This window comes from Diabrotica virgifera, chromosome 3, assembly GCF_917563875.1.
Source record: "Diabrotica virgifera virgifera chromosome 3, PGI_DIABVI_V3a".
NCBI classification, from domain to species: Eukaryota; Metazoa; Arthropoda; class Insecta; order Coleoptera; family Chrysomelidae; genus Diabrotica; species Diabrotica virgifera.
In genome coordinates this window covers 69874126-69899526 of record NC_065445.1, presented here as the reverse complement: position 1 = coordinate 69899526, position 25401 = coordinate 69874126, and the positions used below count along the sequence as shown (strand labels likewise).

General features: G+C 36.0%; 2 protein-coding genes across 7 annotated transcripts in view; one reads left to right on the top strand and one right to left on the bottom strand.

The window, feature by feature from the left end:
* The window catches only part of LOC126881894 (calsyntenin-1), a 673839-nt gene that overhangs the window by 146260 nt on the left and 502178 nt on the right, over window positions 1-25401 (top strand). The gene's annotated exons all lie outside the window — the stretch shown is intronic.
* LOC126881895 (glucose dehydrogenase [FAD, quinone]-like) overlaps window positions 1-25401 on the bottom strand; it is a 176938-nt gene that overhangs the window by 122682 nt on the left and 28855 nt on the right. The window contains exon 1 of one of the 4 annotated variants that reach the window (XM_050646552.1): window positions 12980-13225. The exons of 2 other annotated variants lie outside the window; for them this stretch is intronic. Coding sequence is in view for 1 of the 2 variants with exons in the window: in XM_050646551.1 (XP_050502508.1) it covers window positions 11110-11131 (22 nt within the window). In the remaining variant the exon portion in view is untranslated. Of the gene's footprint in view, window positions 1-11109; window positions 11219-12979; window positions 13226-25401 lie in introns of those variants that run through there. One more of the 4 variants, XM_050646551.1, reaches the window with a different exon arrangement.

Sequence of the window (25401 nt, the reverse complement as noted above, 5' to 3'; positions counted from 1 at the left end):
CTTTGAGAAAAAACACAGTTTGATTGGTACACCCGGTATACAATGACAGTTTATCTGTATAGCAACAATATTATTATAGCGATATTGTTAAAGAATAAGGCTATAAAATATTAAAAAAATCACTTAAATCGGACAACGGGTTTAGGAAATTCGAGACATCAAAAATTACCCATTTTGTGGGGTGCCCGTTTTCTCTGACGCGCAGTTTAAAAGCTTTTAATATTTAGTTATTTTATAAAGCAGCAATACTCGTCGTTTTGCCCCCGTTTAGGCCTGGGCCTCTTCAGGAATTTCATAAAGAAACTAGACACGATTAAATATTTTTTTACTTTGACGGATTATCGTAATTTTAACGGCGCTTTTTACAACTCCCCAATTAACGTAAAAACTCCTAATTACACATCTAAATTTTATCTTTTACGGCGTTAACATAATTTATATATACAATGCCTAACGTCGCCATTAAACCAGTGAGAATATTATTTAAATTTGTACGAGTTAAAAAGGAAAACTGCTCCTCGAACCCAAATTTTAATTTTCCTCTCGAGTGAAGTAACGACCCAGTATGGATCTGGATACTCAGGATTGCAGACGTTAGAAGAACTACCACGAGAATATAAATTAGTCATTAACGCCCTGAATTATAAAAGGATGCTTTTCTGTAGCGTCAACAAATCGATTTTCCGAAGGATGGGAATAATTAGGAAAAATTCGGCGAGAAATTAGACATTTCAAAGACAAGGCTCGTAAAAAATTAATAATTTTGAGGTTCATGTTTCGTCGTGTCTGTTTTGTCTGCTATTATATCAGATTAATCGATTAAGATATAAATATTACGTAGAACACTAATATACAGCAGAGATAAACTTTTGTTGAGTGTAAAGGTCAGAAAAAAGAAAGTTGATAGTTTAGAATAGTAAAGTCATGAAAAGAAGATAATTTCTTCATTATAAGCAATGCTCAAATTTCATTATAAGGCAGTTGATGGAAAAATACAGGAGTAAAGAAACAAACGCTCATATGGTATTCATTGATCTTGAGAAAGCATATGATAGAGTTCCTCGAGAGATTCTGTGGTGGGCACTCAATAAGAAAGGAGTCCCTGGTGAATATGTAGAGATTGTGAGGGATATGTATGAGGGAGTAACGACTAGTATTAGGACAGGTGTGGGAGAGACTGATAAATTTCATGTGAAAGTAGGATTGCACCAAGGCTCTGTGCTTAGTCCGTATTTATTCTCATTAGTTTTGGACCTGGTAACAGCGAAACTACAGGGTAACATTCCATGGTGCTTAATGTATGCTGATGTTGTCGTGTTAGTAGGAAATAGTTAAAGAGACTTGGAAAAAAACTGGAACAGTGGAGACAAGCTCTGGAGGAAAAAGGTTTAAAACTTAGTAGGACAAAAACAGAGTATTTGGAATGTTCATTTAAAGATGGAGCTACTACAAATAAAATGGTATCTTTGGATGGTGAAATGATTGTGAAAAGCAATAGTTTTAAGTACCTAGGATCGGTATTACAGAGTAATGGAGAAATAGATGGAGATGCATGCGGTAGAATTAGGGCTGAATGGATGAAGTGGAAAGAAGCGAGTGGTGTGTTGTGTGACAGAAAAATTCCAATGAAGCTGAAGGGAAAATTCTATAAAACAGCCATAAGACCGTCTATGATGTACGGAACTGAATGTTGGGCAGTGAAAAAGAAAGAGGAACAACGAATGCATGTGGCGGAAATGAGAATGCTTAGATGGATGAGTGGAGTGACAAAGAAGGATAAAATTATAAATGAGTATATTAGGGGAAGTCTAGGTGTGGCACCAATTGATGCCAAAATGAGAGAGCATGGGTTAAGATGGTTTGGTCATGTTCAACGTCGAGACGTTAATCACCCAATACGAAGAATAGCTGAAGTGCAGATTCCTGGAAGGAGTAGGAGAGGAAGACCAAAGAAGACTTGGGAGAGTCGATAAGGCAGGACATGTTGGGGATAAAGGGGATTAACATTGATATGACCCAAGATAGAATTGTGTGGAGAAATGCAATTAGGGAAGCCGACCCCGCATAGGGATAAGGCAAAGAGAATGTTGATGACACTCACCGGCACAAAAAACGGGCACCCCAAAAATGGGTGGGTCATTTTTAATGTCTTGTATTTCCTAAACCTGATGTCCGATTTAAGTAATTTTTTTAATATGTTATAGCCTTATTCTTTAACAATATCGCTGTAATAATATTGTTGCTAGACAGGTACATTGTCATTGTATACAGGGTGTACGAATCAAACTGTGTTTTTTTCTCAAATTTTGGAACACCCTGTGGAATGTTCTAGCTTTTATAAAATACTGAAATTAAAACCCAACTATAGCCTCAGGTTTTCTTAACATTCTGTTTTTTGATTCATTCGCTTATGTTGGATAATGAAAAAGTTAGGCACTTTAACAACTACCCCCGTTTTTCGTCAATAGAGGGTGTTTTTAAATAAGTACGGCAAACTTTAAGGGGTAATTCTGCATGATAAAATAATGACAGTTTGCTTTATAAAGGTATGCCCGCAAATGCTTCGTTTCCGAGATAGGGGGTGTTGAAATTGTTCTTACAAACTGACGATTTATTTATTGCTCTAAAACGGTTTGTGATATTAGGGAAGCCGACCCCGCATAGGGATAAGGCAAAGAGAATGATGATGATGAAGCAATGCTCAAATTGATTTGACTAGAACAAAATCTAAGAAATTGTTTTGCTCATTTTATGTTTCTCTTTTAAATGTGCACAAAACTCTTCAAGGTACGTATCCATAAAAAGGTGATCCGTGCTCGGGGTAGCAGCTCCACATAGTGGATACGTTGGTGATCGCCGCTCGGCGCTCACCCTCTTCGATTCAACTGGTTTGCCGTTTATATGTAGGGGAGCGCATGCTGTATCCATTTGAGCAGCTACACCGAGCGCGTATCACCCTTGTATGGATACGTACCTTCAGACTTTTTGTAAAGACCATGATTTCTTGTCAGTTTACTGGTAGAGTTTATGAGACGTTTAATGAGACATCTAACATCATTTGTTGCAGTTTTTGGTCAAATACACTTTAAATCCTTTAAGCTATCAGTTTCATTAAGTTTATGTATTATTCTAAAACCTATTGTTGATATATTTATTGGAGGGAGTTAGGTGTTTAAACCGTTAAAAAAATGACTTCATACGTACTCTTGCGATCCCCATATCCAACTAATAGTCCTAGAATATTTTCTTTTTGTGATAAATTTGACATTATACTTAACAGCTCTTCTGAGGTATCATTTGATCTACGATTCTATGTAAAAAAATACAAGGTGATGGCAATACAGGAAGGGTGATGTCATATACACTTTAAGGATCATCTAAAAAATGGCGACCACAACGTCATTTCGCATCCCACAATTCCATAATTATAAATTTATTTATTTCAATGAATCCTTTAAAATCCAGTAGCACGTTATTGTCAGACTTTTTCGTAATCCTATATTACAAGTAAAGTTATTGTTACGACTTTTCTTGATGACTTGATAACAAAACCATTCAGTGACCATCTTGTATTGCTGACCTAGTCCTAAACGATGTTTTCTGCACAAATTCATTTCATTCAGCCCTATTGAAATGAACTTTGCAGCCCTATAGAAATAAACTTTCAATTTGAATTGAGTTCTGTCGCACAACACATCATGGTTCATTGTATTAACAATACCAACCGATTTGTGAAAGAAATTACTTACAAAAAAGGAGTCGGGTAAAGGTAAAACTGTATAGACCTGGATCCCGCGTACCAAAAAAAGTTGATTAATAGCAAGCTGAAAGTTTGTTAATAGCTTAACGGTCAGACAAACTTTGATGTATGCGAACACTGGAACAGGGGAAGTTTTAATTGTGGAACAGGTTAAAAATTTTGAACGTCAGACTACGAAAACGTTCCATGTATTTTGTCGGACAGAATTTCCAATTGATTTGTTACCATTTTGTTAAACTCTCATGCAAAAATCAGACTATACCAACCGATTTGTGAAAGAAATTACTTACAATAAAGGAATCGGGTAAAACTGTATAGACCTGGATCCCCCGTACCAAAAGAAGTTGATTAATTGCAAGCTGAAAATTTGTTAATAGCTTAACGGTGTCTAGTCGGACAAACTTTGATGTATGGGAACACTGGAACAGGGGTAATATTAATTGTGGAACAGGTTAAAAATTTGGAACGTCAGACTACGAAAACGTTCCATGTATTTTGTCGGACAGAATTTCCAATTGACTTGTTACCATTTTGTTAAACTCTCATGCAAACATCAGACTGATGTTTATCACCAACTGGGCATTTTAATGAATGGAACACGAAGAATATGTGAAATGGCAGGAATCATGTTGGTTAATAATATCAGTCTGATTTTTGCATGATAGTTTAATGAAAGGGTAACAAATCAATTGGATGTTCTGTCCGACAAAATACATGGGACGTTTTGATAATCTTAGGTTCCAAATTTTTAAACTGTTTCACAATTAAAACTTCCCTGTTCCAGTGTTCCCGTACAGCAAAGTTTGTACTAGACACCGTTAATCTATTAACAAATTTTCAGCGTGCTATTAACCACCTTTTTTTGATACGCGGGATCCAGGCCTAGTAGAAATTGTCTTCTTCTATACGTCTAGAGAACGGTGATTATTTTTCGACAATTTTTATAAAGCTTCAATGTTTTCTCTTCTAAGCGAATGTCTATCAGTCGATTGTCGGTGTCAGTGCAATTATTTTATCCAAGCTTCAAAATTAATTACAGATGGAAATTTGTGATGTTAATTATTCACGATATACTCGTAATTAACGCTCTAGAATCCAAATGGTTAAACTGAAATTACTGCCAACGTGATATGCGATAATTTTAATTAATATGATTATTTCGTTTCCGAACAAATCAAACACTGTATGCTCGGACCAACTAACGCTTTATTGTAACTGTATTATTTTAAACATTCCCCATGCAAACAAAGCTTTGCATGAAATTGAAAAAGGCATTCGACTAAACGGGAGCCGGTTGAACAACATCAGATATGCAGGTGATACCATTTTATTTGCTGACAACCTAGAAGACCTATAACTCCTTAAACGGGCTCCACACTCTCGGCGAAGTTACTTCGCCAAAGTTGACCGAAGTCCGAAGTGCCTCTCTACACACTCGTTCGATCCCTTTGAATCGGACGCGCCAGACCGACAGATTTCGGAAGTAGAACGAAGTTAGGCAAAGTTACACAAGGTGGCCGTCTACACTCTCGTACTTGTTGAACCTCGATCGACTTCGGCGAGAGTGTGGACGGCGTTTTTGGAACAAAATCACGTACAACAGTCAGCAATATGGACTCAATATAAATGTAAAGAACACAAAATACATGATAATTAGAAAGAAACAGATAACCGAAAGTCAACTCTACGTCAACCAAACCTCAGTAGAAAGTGTGAAGCACTACAACTACCTCAGCACCATAATAGATGAAGGATTGACTAATAGGATGGTTCGAAAAAAACTTTTTTTCTTATTTCAGATCGCTATAGTGCGCAAAAGTTGCCATTGGTATAGACTTGAAAAAAGCACTAATTATTATTTTTTTATTAATTTGTCTTCCGGTCGCGCAATGCCATCGAAGTTAGCAAAAATTGTGAAAAACCTTAATTTTTCATATTTTTTTTAAACAGGCCAGATGGTTTTAATTGCGTTCCTATACCATGAATTAACTACTAAAAGTATGTAAAATCAATATAAATGCACTTATTATACATTTGTTTCATATCTTCCGGTCGAGCAACATAATACAAAGTGACGAAGCTCGCGCAGCCACAAATAGAGATACATGTGGAAAGACCTCTACAATGGAGTATTTGTCTTCTCCATTACAACGAACTGCCATTCCGCCACCCTTTCCAACACTTAGATGGAAATACAACAGGCACTATAGGATATCCGGACCGATTGGAAAGGCCCTATCTGATTGTGAAAGACTACCAGCTGTTGTTGATTTTAATCGTTGGCATCGCTGAGCGGTGCAATAATGTGGTTCTAATATAGCCGTCTCTGGAACTGTGTCCACACACTTTACTTAAAGCTTCGGTCACTAGCTTAACGCATCTTTCAACTGCCTGTGTATGGCATGGCAAAATATCTATACTCATAACAGGCTGGAAGTCATTGCTCACATACTGTTTTATCTCTTCATTAGTCAATATTCCTAGCAGTAAAGGGGAGTCAGTGTACTGGTGTTCCATTTGATAATTTCGTAATACTATTTAGCTTCAAAGTTTGTGGTTTAAAGATTCTGATAGAGTCACTTTCAGATATTGCTTGCTTTTCCTTCATGATACGCCTAAAGCCCAGCTCTCGGATATGGTTTCTGTCATCAGTTACCATAGCCAAAAGTAAATTTTCTGGATGGGCAAAGTAAATATTCCGTTGTAAAACGGGATCAACAACTTAAAGAAGCTTTTCTGGTAAGTACCTTGAAGACTCAATGATTTTGTAATCATGTCTGGGCCCATCTGTGAATTTGTGGTTTATTTTTGTGGCAAACCTCATAGGCATATTACAACATTTGACAATGAATGTGACAATCTCTCTCAGATTTTCAGAAGGGTTGGACACACTGATGTAGAAACGCAAAACTCGGTTTGCAGTAGTAAGCCATCTTGAATGTGACGTTGGGCTAGGATCACGTACCCACTACAAATTCTTCTGAACAATGTCCTGACTTGATGACTTCTGATATCTCAAGCAAGTACAATTATTGGTGCTTGCTAAGAATACGCTTGTCAACTTTTGGAATCTCACAATCAATAGGATTAAAATCAATAACTGGTAGTCTTTCACAATCAGGTAGGGCCTTTCCAATTGGTCCGGAATATACTATTGGGCCTGTTGTATTTTCATTTAAGTGTTGGAAAAGTTGGTGGAATGGCAGTTCGTTGTAATGGAGAAGACAAATACTCCATTGTAGAGGTATTCCCACATGTATCTTTATTTGTGGCTGTGCGCGCTTCGCTGGAATTCGTCACTTTCGCCTGGCCTCTCGGTAGTCTGCTGTTTTTGACGAAGCTACGCGACCGAATTCCACTTGAATATCAAAATGTATCTTATATGCTTGGATTTTAAATATATTATTGTAATTGAATTAAACTAGACCATCTCTAAAAGTCGTATGATTAAATTGTACCAAACAGTCAAACTTTGAAATTTTCCAAAAACTACTAATTTTACTCATTTTGTATTATGTTGCGCGACCGGAAGATATGAAACAAATGTATAATAAGTGCATTTATATTGATTTTACATACTTTTAGTAGTTAACTCATGGTACAGGAACGCAATTAAAACCATCTGTCCTGTTAAAAAAATATATGAAAAATTAAGGTTTTTCCCAATTTTTGCTAACTTCGATGGCATTGCGCGACCGGAAGACAAATTAATAAGAAAATAATAAAGATAAAATAATAATTAGTGCTTTTTTCAAGTCTATACCAATGGCCACTTTTGCGCACTATAGCGATCTGAAATAAAAAAAAAAGTTTTTTTCGAACCACCCTATTGACTAACAACCAGGAGATAAGAGGGCGTACCGGAAAAGCTAGATCCCGCTTCAACCGGATGGTTTACACAAAACACAAATACTGTTGAATACCCAAGAACAAAATCAACAAAATAACATCACATTAACCCATTTAGCGCCAACGATGCGAAAACGCACCATTTTTTTGTAGAATTTGTTGCAGGGAGTGCGGAGCGCAAGAGGTTCGTGAACATAGTAGATTAAGTAGATGGTTGGCGCTATCGGACCGTGCAACAGTGTGCGCTCCGCTTCAACGGTCCAATAGGTGGCGGTTTATATGTAGAGGAGCGGATGCCGTCTCGATGGGAGCAGTTGCAGGGAGCGCGGAGCGCAAGAGGTTTGTGAACATAGTGGATGGTTGGCGCTCCCGGACCGTGCAACAGTGCCAGCTTCGCCCCGGCGCACAGTGGTTCCAAATGCTGAAAACGTGGTCATGAGGCGAAGAAAAATGCCCCTATCTAGGGATTTTTATGTTTACATTTGTTTTCTCATACTATCGCAGAGTCGTAATACGCAGGTATAAGGATCAGACTGGATATATTGTGGCTCATAGCTCAGGAACAAGTGAGCCATGTACGAGGGTATTTTGGCCGGCAGAGAAAGTGAAAAAAACGCGTATATTGAAAACGATGTAAAACGTTTTATAGTTTATTAATTTTATCGCTGTAAAGCAGATTCTTCTTTTTCAAGTACGTAGTAATGTAAGATGTAAGTTAACTTAAGATTTAGTAACAATAAATACCTTAAATTTGTTAATGCATAAATAGTGAAACTATACTTAAAATAATTAAACTTTAATAAAGATACATTCAAAAAGTACAAAATTCTGCATAATTCTGCGACTAATTTTTATCAATCTTAAAGTATATAGTAAGAAGATACAGAATCACATTGATTTAGCTGCCTGTAACTGCCTATGCATTGCTGACAGTTGGTTGAATGTAAAAGTGGGAAATGAGTCATATTACATGATTCTGGCGATTGTTGAGTATGTATGGGCGGTTGTACATTAGTAATAGTTTTTGGATACTGTACTTCATAAACAAAATGTATTGGTAATCAGCAATTTTAAAAGACCCTTATAATATAAAATTTTAAATAAATATGCGTTTAAAATAAAATTTTCGAATTTCTTTCGGTCATATTGGATCCACCATTTTGTTTTTAAAAAAAGTAATGTTAGATTTGTAATCAGGGACTTTAAACTACCAAATTTAATAAAAAAATTGCGTTTTGATTAATATTTTCGATTTCTTTCCGCCATGTTGATTCCGCCATTTTGTTTTTTAGAAAAAATAATGTCAGATTCGTAATAAACGATGCCAAAAACCCTTAAAAACGAAAGTAATTCCGAAGTGCATGAACAATAAACGCTTTTAAAGGTTCATGACCACGTTTTCGGTATTTGGAACCACTGTGCGGCGGTCCAATAGGTGGCGGTTTATATGTAGAGGAGCGCATGCCGTATCGATGGGACCAGTTGCAGGGAGCGCTTAGCGCAATAGGTTTGTAAGCATAGTGAATGGTTGGCGCTAGAGACCGACCGAATGTGACTTTTTTGGCCGAAGCCGAAGCCGATGCCGAAGTTCGGCCTGAAGGATACCTTCGGCCGAAGCCTAAGCCGAAGGTGACGAAATATTTGCATTTATAGTAGGAATAGTCGATGTTCGATGTTTTGCCATTAATATTTAGGTAGTCAAAACACCAGTAATCTTGAGTTTTAACAAATACAATAAAATTATTATAGTTTCCCAGAATTTTACTACGTGAAAAATATGCAAATGAAGATCTTTGAGACATCTTGGCCTATTGTTAAAATTTATATCCTACCTACTACCTGAAAGTTTGTAAAACGTTTTGGTTTATTAGGGTATAAAATAGGGTGTAAATATTATTCAAAGTATCAAAGGCTCGCCGAAGCATGTTTAGAGATTATTTATATACCTAGTATGGTATACTCGGAACATTTTCTTATTCCACCTTCGGCGAAACCTTCGGCTTCATTTTGGCCGAAGCCGAATTTTGGCCGAAGGTTTAAATATTGGCCGAAGGTGGCCGAAGCCGATGTCGAAGCCGATTAATCGGTCGGTCTCTAGTTGGCGCTCCCGAACCGTGCAACAGTGCGCGCTCTGCCTCGGCGTTCCAATTGGTGTTGGTTTATATGTAGAGGAGCGTATACCGTATCGATTGGAGCAGTTGCAGGGAGCGCGAAGCGCAAGAGGTTCGTGAACATAGTTTCGCTCCCGGATCGTGCAACAGTGCGCGCTCCGCCTTGGTGGTCCAATATTACGAACATAGTGGGTACGTACCTTTAGAAAGACGGGTATTCTGGTATTCAGTTTTGTTGTTATCTAGGGCTAAGGGTGGGGGCTACATAAGGCAGGTTGTGTAGTCTTGTAGACAATATGTCGATTTGTCGAATTTATGCAACTGGCATAGTGAGAGATACAAGATTGAAAAGTGTAAACTGGAAACATCTAAAATAATTTCTAAAAAAGATAGAGGGCCATTCGACTTCGTTTTTGACAAAGAAGCTGAAGAAGGTGTAGGCAATGTTCTAACCATACTATTTTTGTTTATCAAAAATGCCAGGTCCATTTACACTCTAAATGTTTTGAGACTTTTCACAAAAAATAAAATTGTGTATTTCAATTTTTATAGCTCAGTCCCGCCAAAGGTTCGAAAACAAACCATTTTGTTGTTGTGACACCTGCCATTATCAAAGTGTAAAACAATTTTTTACGATTGTTTAAATTTATTTTACTCTAGTTAATCAAATATATTACATATTATTGCAGTATTTCTTTGCTTGGCGGTTAATGGGTTAAGGAACTTGCACATTTTTGTTTTATTACATAATCGCACAGTTTCGTGTAAAAATAAGATTTCCAAAATTTTCCGCCTCAAAAATTTATACCTAATAACTTCGCAATACAAATTTAAAATCTTCTGTACAATATATTTAAATCATTTCAAACGATCGAAAAAGCGCGTGAACCCTTGTGACGTCACCAAGTTATATTCTGTAATGCCAGATCTCCTGTCTCGTATAAAAGTATAAACCAGTTTGTTTACAGTGGTGTTTGATACAGTTTTTGAAGAAATAGTATTGAATTGTGTGTGTGTTTGCTATGGAAAATAAAAGCACAGTATAAAGAGGGACAGTAGAACTACTCTCCGAAAAATTGGAAGTAAAATCTTTCAACGCGCATGGCGACCGCGCAAGGTTCCCAGTCGCTAGACCACCACTCTTGCATTGCTGGTCGCGTAGAAACGTACGGGTTTTAACAGGGAAAACCCGCATCCACCACTGCTGAATTACCAATTGCGTACTGCCGGTATTACTTCTTGAGATCAAAGTGCCGACATAGAAGAGGTTTTACTGTCCCTCTTTATACTGTGATAAAAGTAAATACTATTAAGTAATTACGTAAATTAAGCAATTAAGTAAATTTATTATTTTAAAAGTAATACTACTAAGTTTTGTTTAGTACCTACCATTGTTTAAAAGTACAACCATTAAAACCCCCAATAAAATATTTATTAGATTACCAGTCACATTTAATAAAGTGGTTACATGCGTGTTGAAAGGATATTAAAGACATTTTAGTTCATTCTCAAGATCTTCATGTATGTGAAGCTAATTTTATTGTAAGTATTTAATATCAAATCTGTTGTCTGCTTAATAGTTTTTTTTTAATAAATCAAGTGTATTTTGAACAAAAAGAAAATGGAACTTGTGGTATATTTTGGTAGATACATGATAGATTGAATGATATTTACCTATACAATATTTTTCTGCCACTTTTTTTACTATCAGACTACCCTTTAGAAAACCCCTTATTTTAAAAAAATTGTCTTAACAAAAATACTGAAATATTATGAAATATTCACAGCAACTATCTAAAGCTAAAGATTTATAAAACTGAGATACATCATAAAATGACTACAACAAGTAAACGAATATCAAACGTAATGGCGCGGACCTTCAACATTTTTAACTTTATGACGTCACGACCAATGAGAGCGCGTTTTGGATAATTTGAATTTTCTCTCGATTTTAATCGTTTTTAGGGACCAAACGAAAAACGAAAGATAAAAACAAAAATTGTAAAAAACAAAAACAACTTTTTTTTCTTTGATATATTTTTTTAAAATATGTTCTGTTGTGATTTATAGCATTTTTTTCGAATTTAAAATTTTAGAAAGTTCCCTATTATTCGGCAGGCCCTCCAGGTAGTTGATCAGTCGACATATTTCATCCGTTCATAGGGCAGACATGAAGAAATAAATAAATACAATAAGAGATCTCAACTGACGCATTCGACTAACATACTAACGTGAATTCGACTAAAATTGGAAGCGCACATCCCAAGAAAGAAAAGCAAAACAATTTAACATCAGTATGAAAATCTGAGTATTTACACAATATTTAATCCCAGTTACGATATATGGAGTAAAAACTTGAGCACCCACTTATAACTCTCGAAACATAACACATAACTAACAATACGTTGCATGAACAGTAAAGAGTAATAGTAGAGATAAATATGCAAAACAGACCAAGTCAATCCGACGACAGACGAAAATGGAAGACAACGTGAGAACACTAGTATATATACCTACTCAAAGAGGAGAAGGGCAGTGCATGTGGCTAGGAATGAAAAACATAGATTGAAAAAAAACCTGGAATGTCGTTTTAATGTGCTAGTATAAATATCTGAACAGTAACCAGGAAAAACTGGATTGTAGAGATCCAAAACCGAGATGGGTGGAAAGAGCTGGATGTATTATTATGATCTACTTTGATTAATCAATCAATTAATTATCTCATTAATCAAACATAAATAAATTGTAAATCTCGGGGCTAAATTATGCTATCAATACTTACTTTCGTGGCTTCAAAATATTTCTCAGTGGCTTCCTAATAGGGATAGATAAAAGAGAATAAAATAATACACATATGAATTTCAATTAGAAATGATAAAAGTAGTTGATTTTATCAAACGGAAATAAATGTTTAATATCGCAAATTTTATTTATTCTTCTATCTTTATGTTATCTAACAATTATGAAAATAGGAATCTTATTTCTTTTTGTCTCCAAATTTGCTTTTTTTAAATAATTAATTATAAATCTCTCTACCTCTGCTATACAGGATGTTCTATCTGTTCAAATTTTTTTGATATAAAAAAATTATTTTATTAATATTATTGTATATAAAAAATCAACTATAATGATATATATAAGTAACAAAATTGATTGAGGTTTGATGATTTTATAATAGTGAAATGTGTAGTTCAATATGCACTGTGGTATTTAATACGCCAAACCATACATTCATGTCTCAACAAAAAATAAAACTGACCTATGCTGATGATTCGACATTGTCTTCACACAAAACACGTTTCCTACTTTGCTGGTGTTGCGATCCAAAGAAACTCGTCCACGTTTTCCAATAATGTCCCTGCTCCTCTGCAAACTCGTTCTCCCTTTCCTCACTACGCCTCGTACAGTACACGTTCCGGCTTTCTCCTGATGTAGTATTCCAACTTTTTCAAACACTTAAAACAAACACTGGATACTTTGGACTCAAGGAGTTATATCATCTCTCGACTTGGCCTATTACAAGCATCATATCGTTCCACGATATGATGCTTGTCATTTTTCCAAAAACCAACCGGCGTTTTACTTTTTTTGTACACTACACTCAAAACTGGACTCTTACTTTCGATCCAACAAAACAGACTGACTTTCTCTCTCCTCATTCATTCTCATCCTTCCAAATCGTTCCCCTCCAGAATTAATTTTTAACCAATCAAGACAACTTTCAATCATGATGTATTTACCAAAAAACTCTTTCCTTTTTCTAAACATGTCTTTATGGATTTTCAAGAAAAAATAATATTCCGACTATTTTAATTCTATTTTCTACACTAATCATATTTTTATCTATGTTTAAGAATCTTAATACACAGGTATATTTTTACGATCTATTATGTACCGTGCGGCTAATGAATTACATATCTTGAACTTAATTACCTATTCTTTTGTTTAATACAATATAATGTCCGTGGTTTTGATAAACAGTTCAAAGAACACTTTCTTAAAACCAGCACCCTAATTGCTTACTTAAAACGCATTGTTCATGGGGCTAGTAAACACTTCTGCGAAGACACTTTCTTAAAAACTAGCTATAACTATTTTTACAAAATTTGTCTTATACAGGGTGTTCAAAATTTATATGCTCGTGGTTGATAAATATGAAAATCTTTATTTTAATTTGAATTTTAAATATAAATATAGTCTTTTATTTCTCATGTCAAATAGGAATATAACAGTATATGTTCACAGAAACAGAGAGAGAAATGAGGACAATTTGAAGTTATTTTAGTATAGCTAATGAAAATTTATTAATCAGTATTATGTATACATTTCATTCTACTTCCAATAAACAAAGTAAACGTATATCCGAGCAAGGATTGCATAAAGAGCACAAGCATATCGAGGAATGCCAGAATTTCTCATTTTCACGTTGCTAGGAGCTTAGATCTCCCTTTCAGAGACACGTAAAACGAATAGAAATAGTAAAACGGAACATTTAACGTGCAGGCAACGACGCTATTTCCTCGAAAGTGCCAACGGCAAAGCGCACAGAACGCCAAGTTGCATTGGACCCTAAAAGAGAATTAGCCGGAAGTTTCGCCACTTCTGGAGATTACTTTTGTATATGCGACGACTTCTTAGTTATTGTAAAGTGTTTGTATTTCATTTGTAACCACTGTTTTGTTGTTCTGAAACTATACTATAAATATTGCATCAAAAACTGTGTTACCGTCCATATTGTATTTTCCCCTTTACAGATATTTTAAAAGTAATAAAATCATACCTGCCCTTGCCATCATTGTGCGGTTATAGGAACCCAAACCAACGCGAAACTTTCGCAACCGCAACCTACGCGGAATCGCGGCGAATCGATAGGCACGGTGACTTATGAGCGTGTTCACACTAGTTGGGGCGGTATCCACAACGGTCGCGGTAGATCAGCGTTGTTTTCATGAAACGCTGCATGCACGGTTTTTCCGCTGCCGTTGTAGTTTCGCGTGAATTAAAATGTCTGTTACAGAAAAACTCATTGAAATTGTGAAACAATATCCTATAATATATGATTTAAGTAAAGATTAGAAAAATATAAGAAAAAAGGATAAAATCTAGGATAGTATAGGGTTAAAATTAGGAGAAAATGATTGAATTAAAATGAATATTTGAAATTAGTAAAAATGCCTGAATTTTCATGAACTAGTCATCCATTCTCAGAAATAATATTTGATTAATGATTATGAAATAAAGATAATCACATCAATAAAGATAACATCAGTTAAAAAACCAATTGTCAAGCGTAGGTTTTTCCTGGTCATTCTCAAGTAGTTTTCTGATGCTGACCTCTCAAGGTTCTTTAGTGTTCCCTTACAAGTCTACATTCAGGCCCTTGTTCCCATCTTTTCACGGTTTGCGTGCGGGAGTGACATTTTGGCAATTTCCTAGATTGTTGTAAAATTGTTGTAAGATTGTTGTTTTAATTGACCAGCCAAAAAGATCAGCAGGCCTAAAACTCTTACCCCTACTGCCTTCCTAGTTAGCTGGTCAGCAATGCGGTTACCGTTATTCCCATTGTGGTCCGGGTAACTATGTAGTTATCGGGAAGTTTATCTGACAGTTTTATTAAATATCTGTCAGATAAACTTCTCGTTAATTAGTTATCCGGAGATGAAAAGACCGCCCTAAAATTATAATTTGTTCATATTTGTAGGCGAACAGTCGCGTCAGGTTCCGCGCCAATGTGGGAAAGCCTTGTCCGCTACCGTTTCGCCTGCGAATGTTCCCCAACGAGACATTCGCGTCGCAAAAGTTTCGCGTCGGTTTGGGGGATCCTTATCTTCTCCGTGCCTGTGTTCCAATGTTCCTAGTGAGTTTTGAATATTCACTGTGTTAATAGTTCTGTTTGTTTATGCAACAAGTGCAAAGTAGTAATTAAAATTGTGTAAAGAGACTATTGAATTTTCACATGCCACAAATAATCTTATATTTTTCGCTATAATATTTTCGATAATCTTCAACCTTAATTTTAAATGATTCTTAAGCCAACCCTGAATAACAGTTTACGTAGTACGTAATTTTACGTCTTCCTAGTTTATCCCTATCCAAAGACAGACAATGCTTAGACATTGCAACAGAAGATTCCTCCTCTTCACTGTCAATCGCCGCAGGCGACAGTTTTCCTTTGCTGCCGTCTCTCTACGTGAACGGAGGTCTCTCCCTCTGCCTTATCCGCTTGAAGGCAATAGACGCGTGGTAAAAAGTACCGCAATTGTCTCTCTTCATTAGTTAACACGCGAAAATACCGCGAACCTCACTCTGAGTTTAACTATCGTTGAATAAGCACTATAAGCACTTTTTCTCTTTGTGAACTAATTTAAAACGCAAACAGTCACGTGAACACGTATATCCGCGAAATACAGACGACAGACAATATATCCCGGTTTTAGGTTATTTTACTCTTGTAGGCTTTGGTCTTATATCTTTGTAGAATAACGTGATATCATCGTTTCAATTGTTAGAAGTCAAAACGTCAATAATATTTGGTCCGAACAGTTGAGCGTTCAATTGAATCATGATGCCAAGGGCTGATATCTCACATCGCGGCTCTTCATACAACAATGGATTTTTTGATTGACAATAAAACTAACCCCAAAGGTAACCATTAAGTGTCGTCATCGTCATGACCAGTGTAATTTAGCACGATTAAGGCCCGGCGCAAATTGAACCTAACCGAGACACAACTTGCGTCGGCGGGACGGGTGACCCGTGCATTTATTTTTCTAGCGGACCGCTTGGGTTAGATTGAACACAACCTAACCCAAGCGTTGGCTGTCGGTGTTGGATATAGAGACGGGCAAAATCAGTGCGGACGTGTAACGGTTACTTTTGATACCGGTTCTCAGTGGTACTGAGTACAAAAATACTGATTACAAAATACTGATGTATCTCATCCTTGTACTGAATTGAGTAGGCAACTTTAAATCGGTATTTCCGTACTTGTAACTCGTAACGTTTTAAATATCTTACACATCCCTAGTACTAGCGGTATGACTTTCGAAAACATCGAATTTGATCATAAGAGGGTCCATAAAAAGATATCTTACACTAAGTATTTTATTTCTGCACATTATAATACCTACATATTTAAAATAATCTCAGAGTTATTTAATAATTCCTCCGCTACTGATCGGTCATAAAAAATAACACTATCTGCATATTTCGTTTTTAATTTTTAAGCATAAGCAAACATGTAATATGCCGACAAGTTGAATTTGAGGGTAATACGATATTTTTATTGATCACGGTTTTAAGTGTAATGAATAATTTTTCATTGATATAATCTGTAGATTTAAGGAATTATACGAGAGGAGAATCAAATATGAACCGACCTTTGCTAATAACTTTTTATTTAATTATAGTTGCAACAATTAAACAATACTCCATTTTTCTATATACATTCCTTCCTTTTGTGTGCATTTTTCCCAGCGGCTAGGAAGTTTCTGCATTCCATTTTCATAAAAAGAATGAGAGCGGGTATCTGACCAATTGCACACGAATTGCTCCACTTGATTATCATCATCAAAACGCGCTCCGCCTAGTGCATCTTTTAATGGACTGAACATGTGGTAATCACATGGTGAAAGATCAGGACTGTATGCAGGATGTTCAACGAGAGTCGAATGCATTTCCGCTATTTTTTCTTATCAGCTGTATGCGGTCGGGCGTTGTCATGCAAGAGCAACACATCTCGTATACGACATCCCGTCTCTTGGACCTATAGGCAACTCGAACACGGTCCAAAAGACTACAGTAATACACTGCATTAGTGGTTCGTCTATCATGAGAAAATTTAGCAACAAAACGCCACAATCATCCCAAAACATGTAGCTAAAACTTTGCCTGCAGACAAACGAGTTCTCGCCTTTATCGGACAATTTCTGGACGTCGTTGATAACTTTTGTTTTCTACGGCATCTTGTTCTTCACGAACTTGTCTATGCCAAAATTTCACTTGTGTATTGGACAGTGTTGATTCCCCATATTGACTTTTTAGTCTTCTCCAAATTTCAGCGGGACCAACATTTTCTTTTGCAAGGAATTTGATAACAATGCGTTGTGCAACCGAACATGGCACTACTCTCTCGCTCATCGCAACAGTAACTAGTTGCACGTCATTAGAGAACAGGCGGTAGCACACAGTCACACATTAGACTATAATCTGCCACCACAGGACTAATTTAGACATATCCGCCAGTTTATGCTAAGCAAGGACGGAAAGGTCGGTTCATATTTGATTCACCCACGTATAACATGTTTATACCTATAGAAAGGGGATTACGCCATCATTCTTTGTGACATCCTATTTAATTTTAAAGAAACCTTACTTTTCTAATATGTAATGTGTTATTGTAAAGGCATAACTTTGATTATTAATTTCGTATCGCCGTTTATTTAGTCTACTAGTAACAAAGTTATCATAATTTAATGACAAAGACAAAGAAGTGTTCACTCGGGGTTTTGACTATGCTAATATTTTTATTTATCACAATTAATTGTACTTAGGTACCATCCGTATTCATTTCATTTCCTATATTCTCCCATACGTCGTGTTTCCACGGGTATATCCCGAACGAGTTCAATTATTAGCTTCGATACGTCCATCTCGCAAGTAAAACCAACTTCGAATTAAAAGAACTCTACAATGACCCCGATATTGTCCGAGAAATTAAATCACAGCGACTGAGATGGGCAGGCCACGTGCACAGACTTCATAACGAGAGACTTGTAAGACTGGTATGGGAGGAGATTCCTACAGGCAAAAGACCACTCGGACGTCCCAGAATGCGATGGAGAGATAACATCCAAACAGATCTCCGAAAAGTGAACATCCCATTTGACCCTAGGTTGATGGAAGACCAAACAAATTGGAAGAAAGTTGTACAGTCAGCCAGGACCCACTCAGGGTTGTAGCGCTACGTGATGATGATGATTTTCTTTTTTTATTAACTCCTTGAGAGATCTGCAATCTGCCCATTAGGCAATAAGCGTTTTTTCTGACAATGAAGCTGATGACATGTAGAGTATTATTCCAATGAATAATCTCTTTTAAATATATCTAAACCTAAAGCAAGAAACCCATTATGAACGGCCAGCACGGCACAGCCCGGCACGGCACAGCACAGGCCGGCCCGTCCAAAAACCCATTTGTAACGGCCAGCGCGGCACGGCACCGGAAAAATGATCATTTGCCATAAATGATAATGTATTTTTATTAATAAAATATATAGAGAGGGGCTAAATTATCGAATAAATTCATTTTCTCTAAAATAGACGGCTTTGGAAGAAAATACCAAAACAGGTCGATTTTTACTTTTAAATTACAATTTTTTGGCATATACAGTGGAACCTCGATTATCCGTCACCTCTGTTAACCGTCAGGGTCCATTAAGTTATATTGTATACACAAGTAAAAATTGAGTCATCAATTCATTTTGTTTGAGCATTGCGATAAGCCAAACGAAATTCATTGAAATGTACACGTGCAGTTATGCCATCACCGCATTTTTTTATGTAAATAATTTTTGTTCTTATTCAGGGCTCTGGATTAAATTTCAATTTAAATAGGTAATGATAAATGATACCATACTTTTAGAGTTCTATTTTTAGAATCGCAAGCCGAAAATAAAAATGTACATCACACAAATTATTAGTTAATATCTGTGTGTCACCATAACAGTATGATTTTTATTTTTTTAATGTTCTGTTAACCGTCTTCTCGATTATCCGTCATACCCTTGGTCCGGTGCCCTGACGGATAATCGAGGTTCCACTGTATTTCATACTAGAGACGTCATTCATCTGAGCTTAATGATGTAATCGATGATTTTTTTAAATGGGAATAGGGGTTGTGTGGCATCTCATTTGAAAGGGTGTTCAATCCTCTATTCAGTAATATAAACAATAATATCATTATTTATACAGGGTGGCCAAAACAATAATTTTTAAATTACATTAATTGACGCAAAAAGAAGAATGTATGTAATTTATTTAACTCAAAATACATTGTACTGCTGTCAGTAAATAGAAAAAAATGTTTATTTCACAAATAAACATTTCGTTTCACTTAAATTAAATCACAAACAGCCTCCCACCTACCTCTTGACAGTTTGAACATTTAATTTAAGCGAAAAGCAATGTTTTTTTGCCAAATAAACATTTTTTTCTATTTTCTGACATCATTAGAAAGTATTTTGAGTTAAATAAATTGCATACATTCTTCTTTTTTCGTCAATTAATTTAATTAAAAAAGTATTTTTTGGCCACAAATGAGATGCCACACGACCCATATTCCCATTTAAAATAATCATAGATTACGTCATCACGCTCAGATGGATAACGTCACTAGTATGAAATATATGCCAAAAAATTGTAATTTAAAAATAAAAATCGACGTGTTTCGGGATTTTTCTCCAAAGCCGTCCATTTTAGAGAAAATGAATTTATTCCATAATTTAGCCCATCTCTATATAGGAGAAAAATGTTATGTATTGTTTTAATTTTATTTTAGAAACGCATCATGTCATCTATGATATATTTTAAAAACTATCGTAAAATAAAAGTTTTTAAAAGACATAAACTACACAATTTTAATGAATTGTCCTTTTTCTTGCTATCGTGATAACCTGGGTCCGATGCATCATACAAAAATGGGTATTCTCTGACACTCTCAATTAAAAGTTCGTCCATATTATTTCAAAAGAAACAACGCGCTTTCAATTAAAAAATCAACAATATAATATTTTATAACAATTATGACACACTGGCCGTTGAGGCCGTTCGACTCCAACGGATTTTATTCTACTCGGAGAATTTCGGCCGTTCCGTTTGCGTGCTGGCCTGTGCCGGGCCGGGCTGGCTGCTCATAATGGGTTACGTTGCATTTAAAACTATACAAATGAATTTGGACTGTCCTGTGCCGTGCCGGGCTGTGCCGTGCTGGTTGTTCATAATGGGTTTCTTGCTTAAGTTATATGAATTTACAATAATTTGCCTTAAAAAAAAACTAAACTAAAGTCTGTGTGATATAGATAGATCGGATGGCATTAGACGTTTCAGCCTACGGATTTCATTGGCATCGCGCACGTTTAGTTGGGCCACTAACCGATTCGGGTGCACTGACACTTTTTCACTATAGTTGACACTAAAACGATGTATGGCATCTTTGATGGATTCTAAAGGGATATCATGCTGAATGATTTCGTTACTGACGTAGTAGGGAGCATCAACAATATTTCGTAGTACTTTATTTTGGAACCTCTGCAAGATGGATATGTTGGAGTTGCTAGCAGTTCCCCACAGCTGGATGCCGTAGGTCCACACAGGTTTTAAGATTGTCTTATATAATAATATTTTATTGTCTATGGAGAGTTTTGATCTGCGACCGATGAGCCAATACATGTTTCTTAATTTGAGGCCAAGTTGCTTGCGCTTAGTGAATATGTGTTTTGTCCAAGTCAGTCGTCGATCCAGGTGCATTCCGAGGTATTTGGCGCTATCAGATTGTGGAAGTTGACAATCAATAAATTGAACAGGTGGGCACGTTTCTCTGCGAAGGGTAAACGTCACATGTGTTGATTTCAATCCATTTGCTTTAATACGCCATCTTTTTAGCCAGTTTTGGATCTTGTTTAGACTAGTTTGCAGGTTCCTAGAGGCTGATGTTGAGTCAGTGTGGGACGCCAAAATGGCTGTATCATCGGCAAATGTCGCAACAGTGGTAAGTCGTGTTGATGGCACGTTTGCAGTATACAATAGGTACAGAATCGGTCCAAGTACGCTACCTTGTGGAACTCCTGAATTTATTGGATGCAGCTCTGTATATTCACTTCCATGTTTCATTTGGAAGTGCCTATCTGTCAGGTATGATTTTAGAAGTTGAAAGTGGGGATGGGGCAGTAGCTTCTTTAGTTTAACCTGCAATCCTTCATGCCACACCTTGTCGAAAGCCTGAGATATATCGAGGAAAGCTGCTGAACAATATCTTTTACTATTCAGATCCTTATTGATTTGATTTACCACTCTATGAACTTGTTCTACTGTCCCGTGTTTATTGCGGAATCCGAATTGGTGATCCGGAATTATCTTCTTTTCGTCTATTATAGTTTTTAGCCTTTTAACATATAGCTTCTCAAAAACCTTGGAAAGAATTGGCAGTAGACTTATCGGTCTGTAGGAAGACAACTCTTCTGTTTTCTTTCCGGGCTTGGCTATCATAACGATCTGGGCAACTTTCCAGATGCTAGGAAAATAATTTAGTCGTAGTATAGAATTAAAAATGTAAGTAATAAGTCTACAGCACTTTTCGGATAGTTCTTGAAGAATTTTTCCAGATACCAAATCGAAACCAGGAGCTTTTTTATGTTAATTTCTTCCAGAATTGTTTGTTTGACTTCTCTAATAGTGAACTTGTTATGAGGCACGTCCATTTGGAAGGGTACATTTAGATAGTCGGTGATTTCGTGTTCTTCTTCAGCAGATAATTCTGAAGGAAAGGGCATGAAGACTTTTTTCAGATATTTGCTAAAAGCTTCAGCTTTTTCTTTATCATTTCTGGCCCAGGTGTTATCATTTCTGATTGGTGGATTAGGTAAGTAAGACCTTTTTAGTTTTTTCGTTGCTTTCCACAGCGAATAATCTGTGGCTTCTGTAGGTGTAAGGCTTTCCAGGTAACACTGGATTCCCTGATTTTGTTCTGCTATGATTAGCTCTTTCAATTCTTTGGTGGCTTTGATGATGATGATGGGTAAATATGAATAGTACATCCAAGAACAGTGGTGGGCCCAAGGGACCCGAGTTGCCCGGTTACGTAAGTAAAATGTGTTGCCAATATAAGGATTAAGAGCAATATATTGTTTAAGGGGCAATTATTTTGTGAGGAGAAATTATTGTGGCTTGGTTTTGTACTCACTTATAAAAATGCAACTTCTTTGGGGGTCGGACTAGCGTGATTTTTTCACAAAATAGTAGAGGCTGGTACAAGTACAAACTCCAGTGTTACAAGTTATTTTGTGTTATAAAGTGTTATACAAGTTATTTTTGACGAAATGTGGATAATATGTGGTTTTTAAAATGACCTATTCATATACTTCGACAATCCAATTTTTAAGCATTGAAAAAGAATGAGTGAATTACAACAATGTGAAATTCTTAACAATGTTGCTACATAAATCAGACAAACAATTCAATTGTATGGTAAAACGTAGTCTTCATAAAAGCAGAATTCGGATTATGCACTGGAATAATATATTATATAATCTAATATCTTCAATGTATACAGAACATACTCCAAATTCTAACACCTAATTTTCAAAAGTGTTCCAAATAGTACACATCTCGTTTCATTTAACCCAGTTTTTATTTATTGCTGCTTGGTGGATGCCAAGTGTGGAACAACGAACCATTAAATAATAATGGGAATAACACTTCCTACAGTTAAATTTACGATCTGGGTTGAAAATAGTCCATTCAATAATTCACAATATAAATAGAAAACTCACAACCTGGCCGGGAATACAATATGTTTTCGTAAGTGTTGTGAGAAGAACCATACAAAAATGAAATTTTAAAAATTATCTGCGTAACAAATCAGTGGGATGTGTGGGGTACAATTAATTATATCTATACCTACATATATATTTTATTTTCTCCAATCTATTAAAATGAACCTACAACCATCAAAATTGCATTGAAAACTTTATTTAAGTACATATATCAATATATAGGAAGAAAGTTAGCACGTCTTTCGACCAAAATTTAAAAAGGGGTAAACCCTATAGTTGGCTATACAGTGATGAGCGTGCTAATAACCGGCAAAATAGCACAAAAGATGGAAAACGTATTAAGTTGTGAGATAAAAAGAAATGAAAATAGTCTAGCTGGGATATTTAGCGATATTAACCTCTGAATTTACATTATATTGATTGTTTCCCACCTTTACACGTATCAGAGAAGTATGTCAACTAAAACTGTCACTATGACAGTGGTAGTTGCCAAACTCGTGCGATACGTCTAAAGGTGGGAAACAATCAATATAATGTAAATTTATAGGTTAATATCGCTAAATATCCCAGCTCGACTATTTTCATTTCTTTTTATCTCACAACTTAATACGTTTTCCATATTTTGTGCTATTTTGCCGGTTATTAGCACGCTCATCACTGTATATACCATCGATAAAACAACGTAATATTGAAGTAAACTTCAAGTTGGTCATTGCCTCTCACCTAAGCACTACGTGCCTCATTCGAGCAAGGATGAAATACGTCCATATGGTTTGTCAAAATCTTAACATATCGACTTAATGTCGCATTATTTGTAATCTTATAGTTTATATGTTAACAATGTAATTGATGGGTTTTCACACCTTCTACCGTAGCTAGTTTCAAATACCTGTACAAGATGGTCAATTTAGACCGAAAACGTTTTGTGATTTTCCATGATTTTTTGGATAGATTTTAAAGAATTTTTAATAAATTCATATACCAATAAACGATAGAAGTCTTTACTTCAATATTATGTTGTCTTTCTACCATTTTCTGTCTAACAGCTAAGTAAGAGGACATACACTCCGTCAAAAAAGTATCGCATCACCTTAAAAAGGGGACATTTTTAATGTCTCATATTTCCTAACCCTGTTGTTCGATTTTAGTGATTTTTTAATATGTTATAGCTTTATTCTTCAAGAATACCGATATAATAATATTGATGCTAAACAGATAAGTGTCCTTGTATACCGGGTATAACAATGATAGTGTGTTTTTTCCACAAAGTTTGGAACACCCTGTGGAATATTCTAGCGTATATAAAATATTGAAATTAAAACTCAACTGTCACCTTAGGCCATCTTAACATTTTGCTTTTTGATTCATTCGCTTATGTTGGATAATAAAAAAGTTAGGTACTTTAACAACTAGCAACGTTTTTCATCAATACAGGGTATTTCTAAATAAGTGCGACAAACTTTAAGGATACTTTAACAACTAGCAACGTTTTTCATCAATACAGGGTATTTCTAAATAAGTGCGACAAACTTTAAGGGGTAATTCTGCATGAAAAAATAATGACAGTTTGCTTTATACACCATCATCCAGCCTCAAAAGTCCACTGCTGAACATAGGCCTCCTCCCCTCGTTTCCAACCCCATCTATCCTGCGCCGCCCTCATCCAGTTTTTATTTACCTTTCTTAAGTCGTCAGTCCATCTTGTAGGCGGTCGACCGACGCTTCTCTTGTCTTCTCTTGGCCTCCATTCCAATAACCTCTTCGTCCATCGCTAATCTGTTTTATACACATATGTCAGCAAATGCTTCGTTTCCGAGATACGGGATGTTGAATTTTTTTCTTACAAACTGACGATTTATTTATTGCTCTAAAACCGGTTGAGATATGCAAATGAAATTTTCTAGGTTTTAAGCTAGGTTTTAAGAGGTAGTTATTGCACATTTTTTGGCATACAATTAAGAATTTTATATTCACCATTGGCGTGCATACGGGTAATATGACCGGGTAATATCACCCGTATGCACGCCAATGGTGAATATAAAATTCTTAATTTTACGTCAAAAAATGCGCAATAACTACCTCTTCAAATTTCATTTGCATATCTCAACCGGTTTTAGAGCAATAAATAAATC